Genomic DNA, 25,311 nt, shown 5'->3' on the forward strand with positions numbered 1-25,311 from the left:
TGTAATATTTTGTCTTTCTCCCCGAAATTTTTTTATGCTTAGTTTGGTTACAGTGTGCCTTCATTTCCCTTCTGATTATCTTCCTTCAGGCTTACTGAGTTCCCCACCTCACAACTGAATATTTTTCATGAACCTCGGGAAAAGCACCCAGATGTCTATCCAAACTGTTTGGAGCTCTAGGATGTTTTCAACTTTTGGATCCGGTTTGTTGCTTAGCTTCCGCCACGGACCTCTAGTTTATTCTGACTTAGTGCAATGCGTTTGCGCTTTGGTTCAGTGCTCCGTTTCAGCCTCTCTTGACTTGCATCTGAGTCTGGGTCCAAATCCTAAGGACACCGGCGTGTACCAGCACTTACCGGGGATTTCGTGGACAATAGTCTAAAGAGATGCTCACGCCCGGAGCCGTCACTTCGTGCACGACTTTTTTTTTAAATCATTTTTTATTTTTATTTTAATTTTAAATAGCTCCCTCCCCTCCTTCCGCACTCCCTTTCCCCCCACCCTCCCAGCCTATTGCCAAATCCTTCCACATAGGGGATATCAGAGTCTGTCATTTTACTCTGGGTAGGGTCCAGGCACTCCCCTAAGAGTTCAGGCTGAGAGAGCATCCCTCTTTGTGCTATAGGCACACGAAGACTGTGTGTACACCAGGGATAGGCCCTGATCCACAGGTCAGGGCCCCATAGGTTGCCCAGGCCTTCTCGCTGACACTCACATTTGGGGGGTCCAGATCAGTCCCATGCTGGCCTCCCCACTGTCGGTCTGGGGTCCAAGAGCTCTCCCCTGTTCAGATCAGCTGTCTCTGCTGGTTTTGCCAGCCCATTCTTTGCCAATTTGCTCATCACTCCTCTCTCTCTGTCACGGGGTTCCTTGGGTTCAGTTCAGTGGGAAGAAGAGAGGGGGTGAAGAGGAAGAGAGTTGGTCATGGGGGAACAGGAAGCTGAGGGGGTGGGGGTAGAATAGGGGGAAGAGGGAATCATAGGATCAAATACAGATCAGGCACCAGAGTGACCTCGAGTGATCTAAAGGGATAACACCAATTGGCAAGCTAAGCAATAGTGGAGAGACCACCTCGAATGCCCATTCCTGATAATGAACTTGATGTCTATAACCATCCGGGAGCCTTCATCCTGTGACTGATGGAAGCAGAGGCAAACACACGTGCACGACTTTTTAAAGGTACCTTTAAGTTAAGATATCAAGCCATGGTTTATATTGTTTCATTTTGTCGTATGTGTCGGCATCAGCACGTTTTGTCTCCATTCTTTCTCATCTGCTGCTACCGCACATCCTCCATTCAAGCAGTCTCTGCTTTTTTTTTTTCTTTAAGGTCACATATATTGCATTACGCTCTCCTGTTTTTCCTCCCCTGGCCTTTTCTTCCCCTGTCATTTTCATGTCTTAGACAGGCACGCACGTCCATGCACCCACGCACATATGTGAATTTGAATCCAGATGTCTTTATTTGTTTGTAACTAAGACTTGGACATTTTTGCAAGACCATGCATGAATGGGGCTGAAAATTGCTCTACGAAGCAAAATAAGACAGACACAAAAAGATAAATATTGAATGATGTCTCTCATATGGTCGGTCCATAATCCTGTGAACGTTCATAGTGTTTCTAACAAGTCAGTATAGAGGAGTGATTTTGGTGCCCTCACTGCTATATACCCAATGGTACCTAACAGGCTGCATGCCTGTGCTTCTGTAATTGCACAGTGGAGACAATCATTTATTTGACTCATGCATGAGTGAGATGTATAGTCTGAACTAAGATATTTTTTAGAAATATTATTGATTGGTCTGTTTCTAATAGTTTAGGTCATTTGCATTTCCGTCCCCAGCTAATCATTTGAATCACTGTCGTCTTTGTTTTTTTTCCCCCCCCTCAGAGAGAAATTTTCCTATTATTGCCAATACGAGAAACCACAATTCTGGAACCTAGAGATCTTGTAGATAGCCTGAGTTTGGCTTCCAGAGCTTACATCAACAACTCACAGCAGCCCTGAACTCCAGCTTGAGAGCATCCAATACACCTGGTCATGGTGGGTACTGGCACCCACGCGTGTACACCCTCATGCACATACGCACAAACATAAATTTAAACACAAAATGAATCTCTTTTTAAACACCACTATTCTCTTCATACTCACCAAGCCAAAGTTGCCCTTACCACGATAGTAACAATGTACGACCAGGCTCCTGCTTTCCTGAGGTCTTCTGTAATCAGATGAATCCTGTCCAATGAAAACAAACTGTAACAGAAGTTCATCTAGTAGGCAAAGCAAAAACAAAAACAAAGGAAAAGAGAAAGCACTTGCCAAATGTGTAGGAGTAAACCATGAGCTTTTAGTTTGCTACTATCTTGGGACTCTGCATTAGGGGTGATGGAGTAGTAAGTAGGACTACTCAATTTACTCTTCCATTATGCAAATAAATATGGAGGTTTCTCAGGAAAATGGGAATTAGTCTACCACAAGATCCAGCAATTCCACTCTTAGACATATACCCAAAAGATGCACATTCATACAACAAGGACATCTGTTCCATTATGTTCATAGCAGCATCATTTGTAATAGCCAGAACCTGAAAGCAACCTAGATGCCCCTCAACTGAAGAGTGGACAGAGAAAATGTGGTGTATTTACACAATGGAGTACTATTCAGCAGAAAAAAAAAAGGAATCTTGAAATTTGCAGGCAAGGAGAGGTCATTAGAAGAAACCATCCTGAGTGTCGTAACCCAGTCACAAAAGACAAACATGGTATGTACTCACTCATATATATGGCTTTTAAATATGGATCAGTGGAGTGCCAGCCTACAATCCCACTGCCAGAGAGTCTGGGAAACAGAACTTTAACCAATGATTGATGGAAGCAGAGGCAGATACCCACAGCTGAACACTGAGCTGAACTCAAGGAACCCAGTGACAGAGAGGGAGGAATGATGAGCATAGGGATCAAGACTGGGCTTGTTTAACCCACATAAACAGCTGACCTGAACGGGGGCAACTCTTGAACCCCGGACTGATGGCTGGGAATCCAGCATGGGACTGACCCAGACCTCCTGAATGTGGGTGTCAGTGAGGAGTCCTAGGCAATCTATGGGTCCTTGGGTAGATCAGTATTTGTCCCTGGCATAGAAATGGACTTTGGGTGCCCATCCCACAGTGAGGGATGCTTTCTCAGCCTGGACTCTTGAGGGAGGGCCCAGACCCTGCCCTGGATGGAATGACATCACCCCCCCCATGGAGAGCCTCACCCTCGCTGGGGAAAGGAGTGGGGATTGGGGCAGGGGAGTCGGGGGGGTTGGTGGGAGGCTGTGGAGGAGGGGAGGGAGAAGGAGAGGGAGCTAGGATTGACATGTGAAGCAACCTTGCTTCTAATTTAAATTTAAAAATAAAAAAGACAAAAAAATTATTTCCCCTGTACTCTTCCATTTGTGTCCTTTATGTCCACCAGCTATTTAATTAGTTGTCAAAATCTCTTGCTACACTTGTGTTTTCCTTTGAATGTAGCTCAGAGGATATACCAAGAGCAAAGGGCAAAAATGCTCAAATTCAATTTCAATGATGAAGTATAAAACGAAGTATAGTTTCCCAAACGTAAAGTCATTGGTGTTGACATGCCACGTTACTTGAAAGTCATTTTAACGATTGGCATCTGGATTTAGAACATATGCTATTACTTCACTCCTTAAGCCCCAGTTTTGTTATATGTGTAGTGATAATGGATAGTGAAAGCACCCTGTAGAATCGTTATGGAACTTGGGTCTGAAGACATGGCTCAGTTGATTAAAATACCTGCTGTACAAGCTGAAGGACATGGATTTGGATTATCAGCACCCACAGACAACCCTGGCTTGGAGGTGTGTCCCTGTGGGTCAACACAGGACAAAGGATACAATAGAAAAGTATGTGCTAATGATAAATAACAATAACAAAACACAGTCGCTGTCAGCTCCTTAGGAACAAGAGATGTTTTAAACAGTATATGAAACTTCGAAATGATGATTTTTATTACTTTATTTCATATATATCTCCAGAAAATCATTATGTAGGTCTTCCTATAGATTTTCCATAAGCCAACTGAAGTACTGATTTTGCAACCTGTACGCAATTTTAAAACCATGAAGGGTAAATGCCCCATGGAACCCATTCTCAATGTGGTGGTGAGTCACTTGAACTCCAGCATTTTGAAGCCGCCTGACATACATGATTCCGTCATCCCTCAGGACATCATACTGACATGTGATGATGTAGGTCGGAGGTAAGTGGCTCAATGTGTTGTCATTGGCTAACAGAGGGCATGCCTTCACATCCAGGAACCCTGGGTACTTTCTAGACAGCTCAGAACTACCAGGAGTGGGACTCTTATACAAGTGACCTTCCGTATATCTCTCAGGGAGCAAGGAGCTCCAGTTCACAAACTGGAACAGATGGCTGGATTCCATAGGTACGTGCTGGTTGAGATGCATGGCTTTCTCCAGGGTTCGGTCTGTAGTGAAGTATTCACTCCAAAACCTGATCATTGTTGAGGGGGTTAAAATTGGAAAATCTGATCCTTCTTGATATGATGGTAAATTCATATCAAGAGCCTGAAGGGCAGGATATACTAAGGCCTGGACTTTGACTTTGGTCTTGACATCTGGATCCTGTATGAGCTGAAAAGGAATTAAAATTACATTTGAACGCATATTTCAATTAATAGCTACGTTTTCATCCTAAAATAGTTCGCAGAGATGAGACAAACCCAAATAATCAGATACGACAAAAAGTATTTCACAGAATTTCCCAGTCTTCTGTGTTACCAGAGCCTATTCCTTAATGCCATTGCTGCCATCATATAGACATGTTTTACAGGGTTCTCAAGATTCAATTTCAGACATACTAGTAGAAATAATTTGTCACATTCCCCCAGAAAGGTCTTTCATAATTTTGGCAAGCTGTGTATTATTAAAATCGCTAACTACGGAAGACAATGAGAAGCACAGGCTTCAGCTGCTATGGACATTGCTTTGCTCTGGCATGGAGAGCCAATCATTTCGACGCATTAGAGAGAGGGGGTGGTTTTACGAATGTCCTATCTAGGAGAATGAATGAAGAGAGGCTGTTCCATATTGCCTCATAGCCACAGCCCTGAGAGGTTACCAACACTCCTCTCGGGTAAAAGTGTCCCGTTAAGTGATGTAAGGGTTTACTGTGGGGAGCTTCTTTAATCTTGAAAATGTTTTAGGTTCTAGAAATGTTCTGGTTCTTTTTGTCTGAGTTGGTCTGCAGACTATTAACTGATATTTTAAATGGATGTTAAATTAATAGGAGTCAGAAGTGTTCAAAACTACAGAGGCTGTAATTTATACTGTAACAGGGAAAAGCAAATGTGATCTTAAAGAGATTAGGATAGATGGGTAAGTCCACAGTCAGATTCGACTTCAGCTCCAAAAAGGCTGTCCTCTTGATACATGCCTCCTGTTGTACAATGCTGCCTTCCAGAGCAACGTGGCACACATAGTGTAGAATTCAAACTCACGAATACATGGTACATTTCCTCTGGAAATGAAAATGTTACCTTAAATGTAGCAGTGTGTGGCAAACGGAATGTACCCGAGGTAGCTAAACATCCTGAAATTTTATGAACAACTCACATCTGAAAACTATCAATCCTTTGCCAAGAAAAAGTAACTATAAACCTACTAACTACTTTCATAGTTCTCTGTGATAACATCTTTTTTCCTTTGGAAAATTTCATTATTCTGATACCAAGAGACATGACATCAGTTTTGGTATTCACTAATTGTCAGTAGTACAGTTACCACGTTCTCAGTTATGGTGATTAGTGTCATTGATCAGTTTTACTAGTCCAATCCCTAATATAACAGTACAGGATAATACCTAACTGACCATAATAATCACATTGAATTAACAGTCTAGAAAATGTATAATGTCCTAGTATGTAAAAAAAAATGTTGACATCGAGCAAGCTTAGAAACACTAAATAGACCATGTTTCCCAACATTGGTCAAGGTGTTTCTCTATATTTTAACGTGGTGATAAAATAACATGGTTTCATTGATCTCTCAAATGTCTGAGGCAAATAAATCATGCATAGGGTGTTTTACGATATCAAACAAACCTGTTGGGTCACAGCTGCAGCTAAGTTCCCACCAGCACTGTCCCCAGACACACCAACTCTTCGAGGGTCTACACCATATCTTTCAAGAATGTCTTCCTTTAGAAACCATTGTAAGGCACCATACACATCTTCAAATTGACGTGGGAAATGATATTTGGGGGCTAAGCCATAGCTGTGTGAAAAAGAACGTTTCAAATGAATGAAATTTAATTTTGTATGGTGTCTTTCTAAACTGAGAGTACAATTTTCCTTCTAGTATTATTGCTAGCTATATACCCACAGATATATTCTATCCCCAAACCTTGTCTGATTTCATTATTATACTAGTAAAACAATTGAATTTGCCTTGAGGCAAAAAATAAAGGAATGAAAAACATAGCAGGTAATACATTTCCCTAATACATTTCCCAGCATTTTCTTTTTTACTATTCTCATACTTTATTGGGAATTCATCAATGACAAACAAATCTTATTAACTTCATATTTGAACCTCACCTAATATCAAAGCAGTATGTGACCACCATGTTTTATTAATTACTTAATTTTTCTCTTCATTCCTAATGGAATCAATTTCTTAATGTGCTATTTGCCTGCTTGCATGTGTAGCTTTTGAAGAAATTGCTTTCAGTGATGATTATGCCATGACATACGGTAAAGTGAGTGCCTTAAGTGCAGTTTATCATGCAATGCTCAGAAAGATTATATTGTGTAGAAAATACAGGATTCTCAGTTCACATCTGGATGAAGTAGACTCATTAATAAAACAAGACATGGACAAAGTCTCAAGGCAAAATTTCCAACCTTATTTGCCTGTTACTCATTCTGCTGATAGAAGCAAAGCTATAATTTCCATGTAGGTAACTGGCCCATGTATTCCAACAAGTGTTGCTGTGTTCTAATGCTTTCTGAACTTTCTATTTTAGGTCCTGGCTTATGTAAGTGTTTTGCTTCGCTCTTCTTTAAGTCTCTGATTCCATTCTTGCCAATTCAAGTTCACTTTCCCTTTTCCCGTGCTCTTCATTTCAGCTGAAGTATCACAGCAACCACCCCAAAGACAAGACCAGCACAATGGCCACGAGTGTTGGCTTCTTGCTACACAAATCACACGACCAAACACTAAAGGAGCAAACCATAGCCTTACTTGGTGGACACGACAACAGCATCGAGTCTCTCAGCGGCCTGTCTTGCCAGAAGGTCGTATATCAAAAGAGCTGAAATGGAGAAGACAGACAGGGTGAGAGACTGGACGGTGAACTGCCGGAGAAGCGCTTTGGCAAGGGCGCAACGGTGGCGCCATCGCTCCTTACCGAGACAGCCCATGGCCGGTTCTGCTGTTCGCAGCACTTCGCCAACAATGTAGAAAATGGATCCTGGGCCGTTTTCACATACACACAGTCTCTTAGCTTCACACGTAGCTTCACACTACCTAGTCTAAACCACTGTTGTTCTACTCATGATCCATGTCTTTCCCTTTCGTGTATCAGATTTTTAGGCGTTGAAAGTACATATGACTGTACCCGGACTTTAAGCTGCTGGGCTCTGGACTTGCTGAAGGCTGATATGAATCAGTCCAGCTGATATGATTCCTCCCTGTCCCTTCTCCCTGGGGCAGCTAATCAGAATCTTCTGATAAGGGCCCCAAGGCCCAGCCGTTGACTAACCTCTCAACCTTTCTGGACCATGACAACCTCTGCTGCAGTTCAGCTGGAAGCAGCTACAGAAGACAACACATTGTCCCTGTCCCCATAACAGTTGCTAAATAAAAGCCAAGTCAAAAGAAAACTCCCTGACATGGGGGACAAGATGATTACCTATAATAAGAGTTGGTATTCAAAAAAAGGAGCTCAGATTTATCAACAGGTAATTCAATAATTAAAATGGTTCTATAATATAATAGAAAACCTGGCCTGGTTTATGCAGAAGAAAAGAGATATTGACCATCCAAGGCCTTTGGCTATTCTGTTTTTTCTTAATTGCTATTGGTTTTTACATCATTAATATAAACACTAAATGATAGTTCCTGTCTTGGTACCATTAACCTGATGGTTATTATATTTTGAAATTAACCAGTTTCCATCATAGAGTCAAAGATTTGCCCCAACATACAACTTCAGGAAGGAATGTTAGACCTGAAGTAATTTATAAGCCCCACCTGCCCAAAGACAGGGCAACTTCCTGGAATTCTGGGAGTTGTAGTTTTTAAATGATAGCACCTGCCCAGAGACCAAGCAACTTTATGGGATTCTGGGAATTACAGTTTTTAAAAAGATAACAGCAAAGCAAAGGGTTGGTGACATATGCTTTTGTCCATATAAGCCCCAATGAGATCAGTCACAAGGCCATACAGTGGACAGTAGATCCGACCAAATCCCATCGTGGTCAGTACTTAAAAATTTAAGCTAAGTTTTAGCTTTACTTTCTGTCCCTAACATGTATATAAACATGAGATAAAGATATTTAATATATCAGAGCTGCACTTGGCTGCCAGGTTCTCCAGTGTCCCTCAGTCCCTACCCATTACAGGGTATGGTTCACATATGCGGTCCTAAATTAAAAAAAGAAAAAAAGTGTCCCCACCTTTACCAGCTCCCAATTCAAGTCCTGCTCACAATGGGAGACTGCCCACCACACAAGGAGTCTTGCAATGCCCGAGGCAAAGGGATTACAGAAAAAACTCGTCAAACTCTAAAGGCTCAACTTAAGAACAATAAAAAAAATACCCCACAAGCATCTACAACTCTAACATATAATCCAAACATTGGGCTATCCTAAATATGTTCGGTATCCTGGTGGGAATAGGACTTGTCATCTCCTTTGGGTCTGCCTGGACTGCAGCAGTGGCCATTGTCCAGAGCGTCACCTGACTGGAGACTCCAGAGACAGACTCCATCAGGCAGTGACGTCCATGACCGACAGCCTTGAATCCCTCCAGTGACGAAGGAACTCTCTTGCTGGGGTCATGCTCTAAAACAGAAGAACACTGGGTCCAGTAACTGCTGAACGTGGGAGGACTTGCTTGATATTGGGGGAAGAATGCTGTCTCTATGTGGATGAATCTAATGTGGTTGAAACATGTCAATACCACGCCCCCCAAAAAAGACTCTAAACTCCTGCTCCCAAAACCCCAACCCATAGAGCAACTTAGCTTTGTTTTCCTGGATCCTAGCTTGTATCAGTTCTCTAATTATGCTATGTCTTATTTTGATGCTTGCCCCCTGCCTTAATCTGTTCTTCCAATGGCAGATCACCACCATTGCTAAAATGACCATTAAAAAATAGGGCATGGTTCACTACCAGGCCCTGGGCCCTTCTGTCACGGAAGGTGGTTTCCTCGGGACTTACTATGACACTTTCACATTATAAAATTAAACAGGGGGAGGAGGTGTTGGAAGAGCCTTCTGGTCAGAGACTGTAGTCTTACCATGGCCTGGCAGCTTTCTTCAAGCTCCCTCTCCAGAAAGGCTTCCTGCCCTTATTTGGAAGATGTCTTTAGGCCAGGATGCCTGACTTGACTGTCTTCAAGGAGTTCTCTGCAAACACTCTCCCCTTGCTGACCATATGTTTTCATAGGTCCATACTTCCACTAATCCATCTTTATCATAGGAGCATGCTGTCTAATGCAATCTGTGTGATTCCCCAGCTGTAATATCCAAACCTATGTATTCTATATGCTATGAAATAAAGTTGAGTTGTCTCACTGAAGTCATATCCCGGAGGTCTGTCGACATCATATCCACAGCTGTCTGAACCCTAGTCTACATTTCTGCTCTCTCCACCCTATGGACCAGTGGCTGATGACCCCCGAGGAAGGAGAACCCCCACAATTACCACCCCATTGTCTCAAGACCAAATGAACTTAATCCCTTCCTCAAGCCTGACAACTCAAATTTCTGAACAAATATCTCACTGTCTTAAAATCAACATAAAGCTGTCATGGGCTCCTCCTGTTATTATGAAATACATATATTATAAAATATATAAGATATATGTGGTGATACCTTGCTTATAAAAATAAAGCTTACCTGAAGTTCAGAGCATGGAGCTTGTCACTAGCTAACCATAGAGGTCTGGAGGTCTGTACAGACAAACAGGAAGTGAGGTGGCTGGCAGAGACAGGAAGTGAGATAGCTGGACAGGGAGAGGATGTCCAAACTTCTCACTTCCTGTCTGTCTGTACAGACCTCCAGACTGCTATGGTTGGCTAGTGGCAAACTCCATCCTCTGATGTTCAGACAAGCGTTATTTTTACAAGCAAGGTATTGCCACAGATATATTGGCTACACTGTTGGTATTTTATACATTTACATTCAATAAAGCAAAATTGCAACAATTGCAACTACATGCAGTAAAATATTACACTATACAAGCTGCATGTGACAAGCGAAACATGTAATATCAAATAAAAACAGCATGTCCAGCTCAGCGCTTTGCACATCTGACATCTTTGTTCTCATTTCCTGCATCATAAGAGGCCACAGTCACCATCTCTATTTGAGGCTATTTCACTCCCTGTTATCTCTATTTGATGCTATTTCACTCCCTGTTCAGCCCACCTGACTTTGGTTCTCACTGCAGTGTTCCATCAGTTCTACAATAAGAAAACACTGTAGTCTTACCTGACATTTTCCTACGGTTCTTAGTGGTAACCAATCCCCCTTTGAGAAAGGGACACATTTCAAACAACTGAAGCCTCATTAGTCCTCACATGTCTCTATCTTGTTATACCAGGATTACTAACACACGTGAGTTTTCAAGTTGGAGCGAGTATTACATTTTATGAGAGAAACAAGAATGCACAGTGGCAGGGACATACCAGCACTCCCCAAACACCAGCCTCCGCCATGAATGAAAAACAGGCCCCTCCTGAGCGACTCTGTCTTTCTTTTGGGCACATATATGCGAACAGGAACGCTGTTGAAAGTTGTGTCTGTCACAGTGACATTTTCATCAGAAGTGGCTGGGACTTCTTGAAATCTCATAAGTAACTGTATTGTGTCCATGGAGTGATTGATTCCCAAAAATTCAGCAAAAGAAATCTAAATGAAGAAGAGAAAAATGATTAAAGGTGTGTGTGTGTGTGTGTGTGTGTGTGTGTGTGTGTGTGTAAATGCATCCTGCTGAGTCCCTTTAGTGTTGTTTCTAGGAATTTTTTTGGGGCTCATTGCTGGTGATTGGATAACCTATCAGAGAAAACTGATTCTCCCCTTCTCATTGGCCTTAATTCCTTGTAACTCTTCAGCTATGGACAGGGTCTTGTGAAATTCTGGGTGCCCACATTTGAATGTGAACTGGAATTGCCAGTGTGCTTGTCTGACATAGCTCACCAATTTTTGAGATTTCCTACCAATTTTGCAATTTCCCTGCATCACCTCAGACATCCTGGTCCTCTGACCCCTACATTCGGTATGGCCCCTGTGTGTGAGGTTCTCTGAGTCTTAGCTAAAGGGTTGCATTGTATATTTGTCAGTTGGTGTTGAGCATCCCCAGAGTTAGTTAATTTGTGTATTTTACTAATCTGTACTTCTTTTAATGTTTTTATTTATGTGCATTAGTGTTTTGCATGCATTTATGTCTGTATGAGGGTGCCAGGTCTCCTGTAACTGGAGTTACAGACAGTTGTGAGCCGCCATGTGGGTGCTGGGAATTGAACCCAGGTCTTCTGGAAAAGTGACCAGTGCTCCTAACTCCTCAGTCATTGCTCCAGGCCCTAATTTTTAATTAATTTTGATTTTATCTTTTGTTTCTTTGAATCTTTGTTTTTAAGTTCTTTCATATTCCTGATATTAACCTTCTATCAAATATATAAAAGGAAGGGCTTCCTTTTCAGTCAACTGAGAGTTTTCTTTTCTATTCAGAAGGTTTTTAATCTTTCGAGGTCCCATTTTTTCAATTGTTGACCTTAATTTCTGGGTAAAAGGTGTACCACGTAGAAAGTCCTTCCCTACACAGACATCATGTAGGGTACTGACAACATTTTCTTCTAACCTTGTTAGGGTTTCATGTTTCACACTGAGGTATTCATTTGGAGTTGGTTTTTGTATACTGTGATAGATAAATCTTTCTTCTACAGGTTCAAATGCAGTTGCCGCAGTATAATTTGCTGACAATGCTATATTTCCTCCAGTGTGTGTTTTGACATCTTTGTCAGATATTGAATGTCTTTATTAATATGAATTCACATTTGAGTCTTCCATTGATTTGCATGTCCATCTGTGCCATTTTGATCTAAAACACCTTATGCTTTTTTTTTGCAATTTTGACATCAAAATAATGGCATACATTATTTTTATATTTTTCACATAGAGAATTACATGTTAGCTAGAATGCTTTACTTTTTTTTTTTTACTCATGAAGCTGATGGCCATTTGCTTGGTTTCTTACTTGATAGCTCTGACTTAAGTATTTAACCCATAATTGTTAATCTAAGTATTTCTCTTACTGGAGAAATGGGTCCGGACTTCTTACTCCTCTGGTGGTCTACATTGTGTCTCTGTCTCTCTTTCCCAGAGTCCTCCTCGACATCTAGTCCCACCTAACTTACTTTCCTATTGGCCAACAGTGCTTTATTCAACAACCAATAAGAGAGACAGATTTACAGAATGACATCTCCCATCATCTCTTCTTTTCTGTTTAAATAAGAAGAAAGGTTTTAACTTTAACATTGTTAAATTACATATAACAGAACAGTTATCAAGTAAGAACTATAGTTACAATATTTTGTCCATTAACATTTAGTAAGATTTAAAGAAAGTATCATCTATCCTATCTTTGTGAGTCTAAAGTCTTACATATAGCTTATCTTTTATCATAACTAAGGAAAACTATGTGATAAGTATTTGTCTTCAACTCCATCAAAGACCACAGAAGGATAATATATAAGCACTAGAATTGACAGAGACATCTTGCTACCTGGACAGTCACCTGAAGTTCTACTGTAACGTTGGGGCATCCATCTTCAGCCCATAGGCCACAGTGTATCTGGAAGACTTCTCTGCAAAGCAGGAAATTTCAAACTGTCCATCTGCATTGGCAGGCTGTCAGTCATTTTTCTGTGTCCTGCAGAAAGTCTCGTAGATTCTTCCATGAAGCAGGAACCCTGAAGGACTGTTTGAGTTCAGCAGTCACTTTCCTGTGGGTCCTGCATGTCCAGTTTATACAACAACAGTCAAGCAGTGCAGACAAGAGCAGTTTCTTGCCCAAATGGCTAATCTTGCCATGTTGAAAGCAAACTCCATAATGAGTTTCTTTGATGCCCATCTTCCTCTCAGACATAATTGGTGCTGCCAGGAGCAGACATTTCTCATTGTCAAGAAAAACCCTAAACTATTTTAAATGCCATTTTCTGAAGGTCTTTGAAAGGTCTGAAGACTATCTATCTATCTCAAATATATCTCTGTATATCTAGAAAACCTAACTTACCTAACTATAAATTTTGACTAACATAAATAACTATCTATAGTCTGTATTTAATTATGCATTATGTTTTATAAGATCAGTATAAGCACAATACTTAATCAAGACGAGAAATATACACATCACAAAATTGACCTTGAATTTGTATCAATAAATGAAAAACCATACCCATATCAAGTATTCATTTCCATACCATAATTCCCCTTTTACCTTCAAAAAGAGATTGGTTGTGATCATTAAACAAGCATAAGCAACTCTATTCAAATGACAACAAAGATTTATAAACAATATGGTAATTTGGACGTCACTCATTCCAAACTGCTTTGTGCTGTTCATACCATGGGGATCATGACAAAACTTAGAAGTCCTTATTTTCGGGGTCTGTAAATCTCCATCATCTTAGCTGTTTTAGATGTTGAATCACTTGGGCCACTGCTTTCGGGGGTCTTGGTTCATTAAACCACAGAAGCCTGGGAGGAATCCACAGCTTTCCATTTTCTGTAGAAATATAAAGGAAAACTCTTTTCCCAAGTAACCAGTTTTTATACAGATAGTCTGGATACTGTATGCTATTGTGTTTTTCAGTTGTTCAGTGGCTAAGGAAGGAACAACTATTGAATATACTTGATTATAAATGCTGTTGAATTAATCTAACTTATATATTTCAAGAATGCTTTATTTTTAATAACAATATTCTAATTTTTATTTACTTTTGATTTTAATATTTTTTTTTATTTTAGAAGCACTCTTACTCACATATCAATTCACCCATTCCCTCATTCTCCCATCCTTCCATGCTCCACACCAGCCCCTCAACCTACCCCACCCACCACTCCCCAGGGATAGTGAGGCCCTCCACGGGAGATCATCAAAGTCTATCACATTGTTTGGGGGAGAGCCCAGGCCCTCCTTCCTGTATCTGGGCTGCAATAGTATCCCTCCATAGGGAATGGACTCCCAAAATACATTTGTGCTCTAGGGATAAACACTGGCTCAACTGTTAGAGTTCTCATAGACTGCTCTGGCCTCCAAGCTGGCACCCACATTCAGAGTGCTTGGTTCGGGCCAATGCTGGTTCCCCAGTTTTACGATGAGGGTCTCAGTACTCTCGCTAGGTCAGGTCAACTGTTTCTGTGGGTTTCTCCAGCACAGTTCTGGCTCTTTTGCTCATCCCTCCCACCTCTCCTCAACAGGATTCCGGGAGGTGTGGGTATGGTTCTATCTGAAGTCTTCTACATGTCTGCATCCAGTTATGCCAGCACCATTTGTTGAAGATATTTTCTTTTATTCATTGTATAACTTTAGCTTCTTTGTCAAACATCAGGTGTTCACAGGTATGTGGGTTAATATCAGGGTTTTCAATTCGATTCCAGTGGTCTACCTGTATATGTGTGGGCCAATACCAAGCTGTTTTCAGGACTATGGCTCTATAATAGAGCTTGAAGTCAGCAATGGTGATGCCTCCAGAAGCTCCTTTATTGTACAGGGTTGACTTGACTTTCCTGGTTTTTTTTGTTTTTCCATACAAAGTTGAGTATTGTTCTTTGAATGTCTGTGAAGAATTGTGTTGGGATTTTGATGGTGATTGCATTGAATCTGTAGATTGCTTTTGGCAAGATTGCCATTTTTACTATGTTGATCCTAATTATTCAAGAGCATGGGAGATCTTTCCATTTTCTGGCATCTTCTTTAATTTCTTTCTTTGAAGACTCAAAGTTCTCAACATACAGGCTTTTCACTTGTTTGGTTAGTGTTACCCCAAGATATTTTATGTGCTTCATGGCTATTGTAAAGGGGGATGTTTCTCTGATTTCTTGATCAGCCCGATTATTGTCTGTATATAGTGGGCTACTGAATTTTTTTAGTTAATTTTGTATCCTGCCACTTTGCTCAAGTTGTTTATCAGCTGTAGGAGTTCCCTGGTAGAGCTTTTTGGGTCACTTATGTAAACTATTATATTACCTGCAAATAGTGAAAACTTGACTTCTTCCTTTCCAATTGGTATCCCCCATGATTTCCTTTGGTTATCTTATTGCTCTAGCTAGAACTTCAAGTACAATATTGAAAAGATATTGAGAGAGTGGACAGCCTTGCCTTGTTCCTGATTTTAAAGGAATCATGTTGAGTTTCTCTCCATTTAGTTTAATGTTGGCTGTTTACTTGCTGTATATTGCTTTTATTATGTTTAGGTATGTTCCTGTTATTCGTGATTTCTCCAAGACCTTTATCATGAAGGGGTGTTGGATATTGTCAAAGGGTTTTTCAGCATCTAGTTAGATGATCATGTGGTGTTTCTTTTTCAGTTTGTTTATATAATGATTTGCATTGATAGATTTTCCTATGTTGAATCATCCCTGCATCCCTGGGATAAAACCTACTTGATGATTTTTCTGATGTGTTCTTGGATTTGATTTTCCAGTATTTTGTTGAGTATTTTTGCATCAGTGTTCATGAGGGATACTGGTCTGTAGCTCCCTTTATTACTTGTGTATTTGTGTGGCTTGGGTACCAAGATAATTGTAGCCTTGTAAAAAGAATTTGGCAATGTCTCTTCTGCTTCTATTATGTGGAACAATTTGAGGAGAATTGGTATTAGCTCTTCTTTGAATTTCTGGTAGAATTCTGCACTGAAACCATCTGGGCCTGGGATTTTTTTTGGTTGGGAGACTTTTGATGACTGCTTCTATTTCATTAGGGGTTATAGGTCTATTTTAATTGCTTATCTGTTCTTGGTTTAATTTTAGTAACTGAAATATACCCAGAAAATTGTCCATTTCCTTTAGATTTTCAAATTTTGTGGAGTACAGGTTTTCAAAGTATGACCTGATAATTATCTGGATTTCCTCAGTGTCCATTGTTATGTCTCCCTTTTCATTTCTGATTTTGTTAATTAGCACACTCTTTCTCTGCCTTTTTGTTAGTTTTGATAAAGGTTGTCTATCTTGTTGATTTTCTCGATGAACCAACTCTTAGTTTCCGTGATTCTTTGTATTGTTTTCCTGGTTTCTACTTAATTGATACCAGCCCTCAATTGTATTGTTTTCTGGAGTCTACTCCCCTGGGTTGAGTTTGCTTCTTTATTTGCTAGAGCTTTCAGTTGTGCTTTTAATTCTCTAGAGTGACTATTCTCCAGTTTCTTTATGTAGGCACTTAGTGCTATGAACTTTCCTCTTAGCACTGCTTTCAAAATGTCCCATAAGTTTGTGTATGTTGTATCTATATTCTCTTTGACTTTCAAGAGGTCTTTAATTTCTTGTTTTATTTATTCCTTGACCCTTTATGATTGGACCCTTCCTCTATGACTGGATACTATGATCATTTTGACAGCCTCGAATCGTTAAATACTGGCTTAGTATTAAAATGAAGTTACTCTTTCAATGCCAGGTTTTATAGTTAATTCTTAAATGACTACATTTCATTTAGGCTGACTTAAGAAAAGGATATTTAATAACTGATTTTTTTCAAAAGCAGCATAAAAGGAGCAAGACAGAGACAATGAAAGAAACGAGGGATAGGAGGATGGAGGGAAGGGAGGAAAACACAGCCAACTGAATCACGTAAGCAGGGCTAGTTGAACAGCTCAGATACTGAAGCAGCAGTCAAGGAGCCTCCATGGGTGCACTAGGTCCTCTGCATATATGTTGTGGTTGTTTAGCTTGTGGTTTTTGTGGAAATCCTAACATTGGGAGTGGGGGTATCGCTGAGTCCTTTATCTACTCTTAGGACCCTTTTCCTCCAACTTAGTTGCCTTGCCCACCCTTTATAAGAGGGTTTGGGCCTATACATAATGCATCATGATATGCCATGGTTGGTTGACATCCCTAGAAAGGGAAACAGAGGAGCAATGAATTTGAAGGAGAAGGGAGGTGTGTGGGGAAACTGCCGTCGAGATGTATTTTATGAGAAGAATAAATAGAAAGAAAATAAGGGAAACACGCACATGCATACACGAAGATTACTAGCTAGCAGGAGGTATTGCAAATACTGTGTACTCTTCAAAGAATCAATCAAAATGGGTTGGGCAATCACCTGGACAGAAAAAATTGCTCTACAGATAAGCTATCTCTCCCAGAGAGTTGGCCAAAAGTCTGATCAAAATGTAAATCAATACCATGAGTCCTTTGGACCATGGTTCACTTCCTCCTTCTGAGGGTGCTATTCTCTCCTTCAGTGAATTAGCTGTCTTCTACAAACCACACACACACATACACATACATACACACACACACAATTTTTAATGAGGCAATAAAAATACAGTTTCTAAAATGAGTTTTATATCTAAATAAACAATTCTCAAAAGAAAAATATGAACAGTTAATAAATATTTTTAAACATGTTTAATATCCTTAGCTACCAGAGAAATTTAAATTAAAATATTTTGAAATTTCATTTGTTCCAGTCAGGGAAGTTAAGCTCAAGGGAAAAAATGACATTAGTATTGGAAAGCACATGAGGACAGGGGAATCTTTAGTGTTGGTTTGAGTGTAGACTGGTATAGTCACTATGGAAATTAGCATAGAAATTCCTCAAAAAGCTACAAATGGATCTACCATAAAATCTACTACATTGTTTCTTATAATATCCACAAATGTCTCAGTATCCTACTACAGAGACACTTTCTTATCCATGATTTTTGCTTCTGTATTTTATTATTATTTTCATTTATATTATTATAATAACTGGGGAATAAAAGCAGTGTCCATACCCATCATTTGAGAAATGATAATGAAAATGTGACTTCTGTCAAGAACATGATTCTATTCATCTTAAAATAAAAAATGAAGCTTGCTAATAAATGGATATAACTGGAAAATATTACACTGAGTGAGATAACCCAAGCCCAAAAGACAAACATGACATCTGCTCCTTTACTTGTGGACCCTAGCTCTGCATCTTTAGGTTTGTGTGCAACTTGGGGTAACTGTAAAAGTCAGAGAAGTAGAATGGACAATTACGGGAGGGGAGGAGTAAACAGTTGGTACAGTAGAAGGTTAGTGGCAGAACACATGTGCTCTGGAGCAGGAAGAGAGAAAACACTGGGAAACACTTAATTGGGAAGGAGTTTGGAACAGTAAGTAAGCTGAAGAATGAAGAGACAAATGAATAACTCTGATGATGTTTGAAAACTCCATAGGAGGTCTGAATAAGAATGGTTCCCATAGGCTCATGCGCTTGAGTGCTCAGGGAGTGGCATTATTTGTTGGAGCAGGTGTGGTCTTGCTGAAAGAAGTATATCACCAGTGGGCTTTGAGGTTTCAGAAGCCCAAGCCAGTCCCAGTTTTTCTGTTTTCCTGATGCCTGAAGATCTGAATGGAAAACTCTCAGTTACTTCTCCAGAAACATGGCTGCCTACAGGCCACCGTGCTTCCCACCATGACGATGTCTGAGCCTCTGAAATTGTAGGTGAGCCCCAATTAAATGCTTTCTTTAATAGGAGTTTCTGTGGTTATGGTACCTGTTCACGGCAGAATCTATAGATTAGCAAACAAAATGCTCAGACATGGAGTACCTCCCTTTTCTTTATTGGCCCCGGAATTCCAAGAGACTGCACATCTTTTTGTATTTTAAGTATGGCATATATTTGTATACATAGACATTCTAGCATTAAAATTCCTTAAATATTAAAACTGAATAAAAATATTTCACTATCTTCCCCAAGACCTGGTTGAAAACTGTCCATGAGAAACCATTGCATTACAATGATAACAATACAAGAAATTTACACATAACATTCAAGCAAAATGACATGTATCAATAAATAATCAGTGCAGGTATTCATAAGGAAAATGGCGTCAAATCAAATGAACTCAATGTCTGGACAGAGAGATGTTGTAAGATTATTGCTAACCATCCAGATGTGGAGCCCTAGGCTCGTTCTCCAGCTCTGTGTCTACTTGTGTGCAGCTGACCTTCCTGCCATGGTGACGACGGACCAAAGCTCTGGACAGAAAGGCAGCCCCAGTCAAACGCTTTCCTTTATTAGAGTTGCCGCGATAACAGTGTCTCTTCCTAGCAACAGAACCCTCACTAAGCAGTGTGTCGCCTGTCTGATACCGGGGCTGAGTGGCATTGACTCACGTATCTGTTGCACCACAAAGATGCTGACTACAGAGAGGGCTAAGGGACACGTGCATGATTTCATTTCCACACAGGGACACTCACTAGGAAAGAGCTAGCTGTGAGCAGCTACAAGCAGCCAGCAGGCGACCTCATTCTCCTACAGCAAATATGCCTTGCTCCAACTGGGAATCACATGTGTTGCTTTTTTTTTATAATCTTTATTTCAAGCAGTCGGCCTCACGAGCTGTGCCAGCAAGCATGTGTTTCCATGCCTGTGTCCAAGAGGTCTGAACAGACGTCTATAACTGTGCAGAATACGATTCTGTTCTTCCTTCCCCGAAGTTGATACCTCACCTGGAAGTACTGCAAAACACACGGCCTCCACCTTGCTCCCTCTTCTTCCTCCCCAGCGTCTCCCCTGCTGCTGTCAGTACTGGGATTAGACCTGGAGACCAAGCATACTAAGAAACCCCCCAACTCCTCCTTTCTCTCTATCTAATTACTCAGTATTGACAGGCCAATAGGATTCAGAACTTACTGTTCTCACAGAACTTACCAGACCCATCATTACTTTCAGTCGCGTTGTTTCCAGCATCAGTTTCCAAGGCTCCTCAATATCCCCTGGGAGAGGGACATAAACATAATAAGCCACAAGGACCGCAGCAACCAGAAGGAAAAATGTTCTGCCCATGTTTCTCTCCCTGCTTGCTCCACGTTGGCAGTGCCACAGAGGAAACTGCCTTCAAATCTTTGGAGGTTGAATTTTAACCTGCCGTGAATGTGTTACCTAATGTATTAAGTACAAATTCCACCACACGATCTGTTGCTGAGAAAAGAACTCCAAAATCCATTGTCCCTGTAATTCACACACAAAGAGAGGATTTTCAAGACGGAACCACTCTGCCTCTATCTCAGTTACTTCCAATCAAGGAGCCAGATCCTGTTTCCATGACAGCTTAAAATGTCATGTATCATAACAAAAGCTTTACTTTTAGACTCTCTTCTTGGTAAGAAAAAGGTATTGCAACATACAGGAAGCCCAGTGTGTGGATCAAGTGTGAACAGGAAGGCTAGCAGGACCTTTAAAGCGTGGTGTACTTTTTAAAGGCCGTTCTCTTCATTCCCTCTGTGCCTCACTGTGGCCCGTGCTGAGTCATTTCAGCAGGTTTTGTTTTGTTTTTGCGTTTGTTTTTTTAATGACTTTTCAATTGCCCTGCTTAGGAGATTCTCTTTTTATTTATATCACTTCTTTTATTTTGAGATTATGCTACAACGACATCATTTTCCCTTCCCTGTTCACAGCTCACTTGATTTCAGGCTGTACAGTTTGCTTGCAAAACCTGTTTTATATTTGGCTGCGTTGATAGTTAGAGACAAATCACCACCTTCTTAGTTCCAGTCTAACAGTCTAATTTGAAACCCGATGTCTTAGTTAGGCTGCTAAGTCTGTAGTCACTAGCAGTAAACCCACAGAAAAGTCACTTATCTGTTCTAAGCCCCATTTTCTTGGGTAGTGAATGACTTAGAGTTGATTCATTAAATTCTGTTTGGGTAACAAGTATAGACCGTGCAAAAATCCAACTGCTGACTTAATTTTTTCAATAATTTCATCACATCACTTAGTCTTCCTACCAACACAGGAGCAGAAGGATGAATATACCAGATGGCTTTTCGTTAATTACTTGGTGTTTTGCCTGCATGTGTGTCTGTGAAGGAGTTTCAGACTGTTGTGAGCTGTCATGTGGGTGCTGGAAATTGAACCCGTGTCCTCTGGAATTGCAGCCAGTGCTCTTAACCACTGAGTCATCTCTCCAGCCTCCACCAGACAGCGTTTTAAGGAGTGAACATAATTACATATTTCTAATACCAATCTCCCAAGAAAGAAGAGCTTCCTGGTAAGACAGTGAGTTGCGTTTACGGGTTACAAACCCATTTCTGGTTAGATTTGAGGCCTCCATAGGAGTGGATATCATATATGGTACTGTTAAACCTGGTTAAAAGCCTGTGGCTTGGATGGTTAGACATCTTAAAGTAGAACGCATTATTTTCTGAATGGTTATGCTGTCAAATGACCTTTGCATATTTATGATTATAACCATAGACTTGGGCCTCTCTCTACCTTGGTCAGACAGGATTTTCTTTCTGGTAGACAGCAGTCAATGGAGAAACCCATGATTGTCAGAGAATCTCGGATCTAACCCTTAAACAGGACATGCGTATCCCCACATCACGCAAAGACTCTGGAGACAGCATGAATGAAAAGGCCCAAAGAATGTTACATGTGGAGGATGGAGAGGAGGGCTGTGAGGCTGTCTTCTGTATACGATGTTGCTATCCCAAGCATGATCTCACAGCAGCTGTGGTTGCATACATAAGGCTTAGAAAAGATCAAGCCAGACAAAATCCAAGCATAAGGGAGGTAAACTATTTCGAAGCTCCACCCTTACTCAGGAGCTATTAGTGGTAGATAGTTGATGGGATACCGAGGATCATTCTTAACTAAAGATGTAGCCTCCAGTAAGTTTTCTGTTCTCCACTGGGTGAATCCATACCCACTCACATACTGGTAGTTTGAACTGGACTTAGAGCAATACCCAACACACACACACACACACACACACACACACACACACACACACACACACACACACGGAATGAATGAAGTTGAGATGGGGAAGTGTTAGCATGTCGATGGCATTGGATGAGAAAACGTAGATTTTATGTGACCGCAGTTCATGATATACATGTATGAAATTCTCAAGAAGAATAAACAGCTTTATTATAGGAGTTGTCTCATCTTACATTAATGTGGTTATCAAGAAATTCCACACTTTGTCATCTACAGGCTGGTAAAACAGGAAAATTCTTGGTGCAGTTCATCCTGGGTTCAAAGGTTTGTGTACCAGGGAAAATACTTTCATCTTTGATCTTCACTTGAAGGCCTGAGAATGGGGAGAAGTCACGCTAACGAGATCCCCAAAGTAGGACATTCTCAAAACCTGAGGCCTTCTATATCCAAATCAGGAGAAAGTAGGTGCTTTAGCTCAGAAAGAGAATTACTATTACTCTGGTATAGCCAAGGCTTAAAAAATTGAAAAATGCCAGCACACATTATAAAGTTTGATTATCCTTACCAAGTGTGAAGGTTTCATTACTACTCTCTTCTGGAGACAATTCCAAAAAAAATGCCCTGATAGACACAAACAATAAATATACCGACAGATAATGCTTTTACCAGCAATCTGGGGCACAGAAAATGAATCATCACACAGTCACAAAAGGCTCAGATTAGAGGTTGATACATGAAATTGTGGGAATACATTTGAAACAAAATAATGTAACTGAAGGCTTGATAGGCATTGAAATTGGTGCCACAAGGAACATAGCCGTGCTGTGGCTAGAATCTTAGAGGTAATTCTGATGAGAACTGAGTGATAAAGGAGGGAGGAAACAGAGGAAGCTTCAGTCTTCCTGGATAGCCCTTACACACTCACGAACACAATAAGGGATGTAAATGCATTCCTGAAGGGAAGAAGTATAGGATATTAGGTAACGACAAAGAGCTGGTCCTTTTTTATAGAGACAAATAACTATGTTAATTGGTGCTTGTCTTGTTAGTGTTTTGAAAAGGTAAAAAAATTGCAAAATGATGCAACTGAGTATTTATCCAGAGATGTTTTGAACAAAGTATTGGAGATGGGGTTGGCAATACTTGGATTCTGGAAAATGAAAGGAGTCATTTCATGTACCCTGCATTCTTCCCGCCAGCCTGATCCCAGAGCTGCATCAACTCCAAATAACACAGAGACTCTAGTAGTTACAATGCTGTCGGCCAATGTCCGCGGCTTCTCATTAGCTAGTTCTGTCTTAATTATTAACCCATAATTGCTCATATATATTTTTATAAGGCTTTATCTTACCAAGGATGCAGCCTCATGCATCCTCTCTTCTGAGGATCACATGACAGCTCTCTACTCTAAACTACATTTCCCAGAATCCTTCTCGACTCCTAGTCCCACCTATTTTGCTTCCCTGTTGGCCAACAGTGCTTTATTCATCAACCAAAAAGACAAACATATATACAGAAGGACGTTCCCCATCAATTTCATTTTTATCAAAATCTCTTTCCAGAGAATATTATTCTGACTGTGGTATTATACAACTACTACGAAAAAGCTCGTTTCTGTTAGCCTACCAAAGTTTCAGTAAAATTGTTGTATATCTCCATTACACCTATGATATTAAGTCCACTTTGACATTGTCAATTGCATATTCTTTCTCAATGTTTACCACTTTATGATGTCAAATAACTGAACTGAAACTCTTAGTCAAAACAAATCTTTCCAACATTAAGTTGTTCATCTCAGGCATTTTGTCACAGGAATGAAAAACCTAACATAAGTAAATCTTCCAACAACTATGAAATCTGTGTGTACAGTTCTCTATGCAGGCAGGGGGCAGGAGCAACAAAAACACTGGACAGAGTAAAACTCAAGAACAAGCATTCTTTGAAACTACAGTTTCGACAGCTCTTATACCTGGCAAGCGTTCTGCCTTCTAACAGTACTGAGCACAAGCTATCTGAGATTACATCTGAACAGCCTCCTTCACCAATAGAATCATTGTCCAGGGAAGTGTTCCAAGCTGAGAAGAAACTTCAGAGAGTAGAACAGACAGTGACCTATGCAAGGAAAGAAAGAACGTTGCATAAGAATAATTAAAGAGGAGTTCCAGATCCACAGTGAGGACATGTCCCAAATCATTGCCTGCTTCCAAAAGCTAAGAAAATAACAGAAGTGGAGTGCCTCACTCCAAGTAAAACTAAGAACAAGCAGCAACACCTCTTTGTAGACAATAAGAGCACACAGAGCAGAGGGAAACCACAGACCCAAATCACTAAAAAGCAATGACCTCCAAATGCAAAGAACACGTCTCAGACTTTTTTAAATATAAAAATCAGTAAATAATACAATGTAAACAATTACACAAATTAAGGCAGATATTACGATGCATGCCTTTAATCCCAACCACTGAGGAAGCTGAGAGGTGAAAACAATTCGGGTAGATAGCTCAAGAAAAGTCTCAGCAACACAGAAACATTCTGCTACAAAATATAAGAATGGAAAAAAATTCCCCCAAACAAATGCAAAAGACTAGTACATTTCAAAGGGTAGATCAGAGTGCTTGCAGGGCTTGGAGAGTAGAGAAGTTATAACATAAAGAAAAGGGATACAGATAATATTACGAGAGATGCATAGCATGAGAACGTAGAAAAATTTAAAGCTAACGGCTATGCTGTGTGAGTCTACATACAACAGTCTAGACAAGGTAAATGTGTGGAGAAATTGTCCTGCAGCTGTTAAGATTGGGACAAAGAGGTTTCCAGAGGGAAAGGGAAGGACGTACTTGAGTTGCTGGAGCTATCTTGCAACTGGGGTGTACAGACACTTACCTGAGGTGTGCATTTATCGAAATACATAAGAATTCATAACAAGTATAGTGTACTTTATAGAAATACATAGATGACTGAAAAAAGAAATGGGAAATAACATTTAACTATCTTTCTCTTTAATTATTTTTTAGTATGTCCTGATCATAATTTCTCCTCCTCCCTCTGTTCCTCCCAGTTCCTCTCTACCTCCCCTCCCATCCAGATCTGCTCCCTTTCTGTCTCTCATCAGAAAGGAGCAGGCTTCTAAGAGATAAC

General features: G+C 40.4%; 1 protein-coding gene across 1 annotated transcript; it reads right to left on the reverse strand.

Moving 5' to 3' along the window:
- Window positions 1–4,009: 4,009 nt before the first annotated feature.
- Aadac (arylacetamide deacetylase) lies at window positions 4,010–20,354 on the reverse strand. Its single transcript, XM_005077919.4, has 5 exons — window positions 20,161–20,354; window positions 10,945–11,167; window positions 7,273–7,342; window positions 6,132–6,303; window positions 4,010–4,662 (listed from the first exon to the last, which is right to left on the reverse strand). The coding sequence occupies exons 1-5, from the start codon at window positions 20,293–20,295 to the stop codon at window positions 4,066–4,068; spliced, it is 1,197 nt and encodes a 398-aa protein (XP_005077976.1). The 5' UTR covers window positions 20,296–20,354; the 3' UTR covers window positions 4,010–4,065.
- Window positions 20,355–25,311: the final 4,957 nt, after the last annotated feature.

This window comes from Mesocricetus auratus, unplaced genomic scaffold (assembly GCF_017639785.1).
Source record: "Mesocricetus auratus isolate SY011 unplaced genomic scaffold, BCM_Maur_2.0 Super-Scaffold_100011, whole genome shotgun sequence".
Lineage (NCBI taxonomy): Eukaryota > Metazoa > Chordata > Mammalia > Rodentia > Cricetidae > Mesocricetus > Mesocricetus auratus.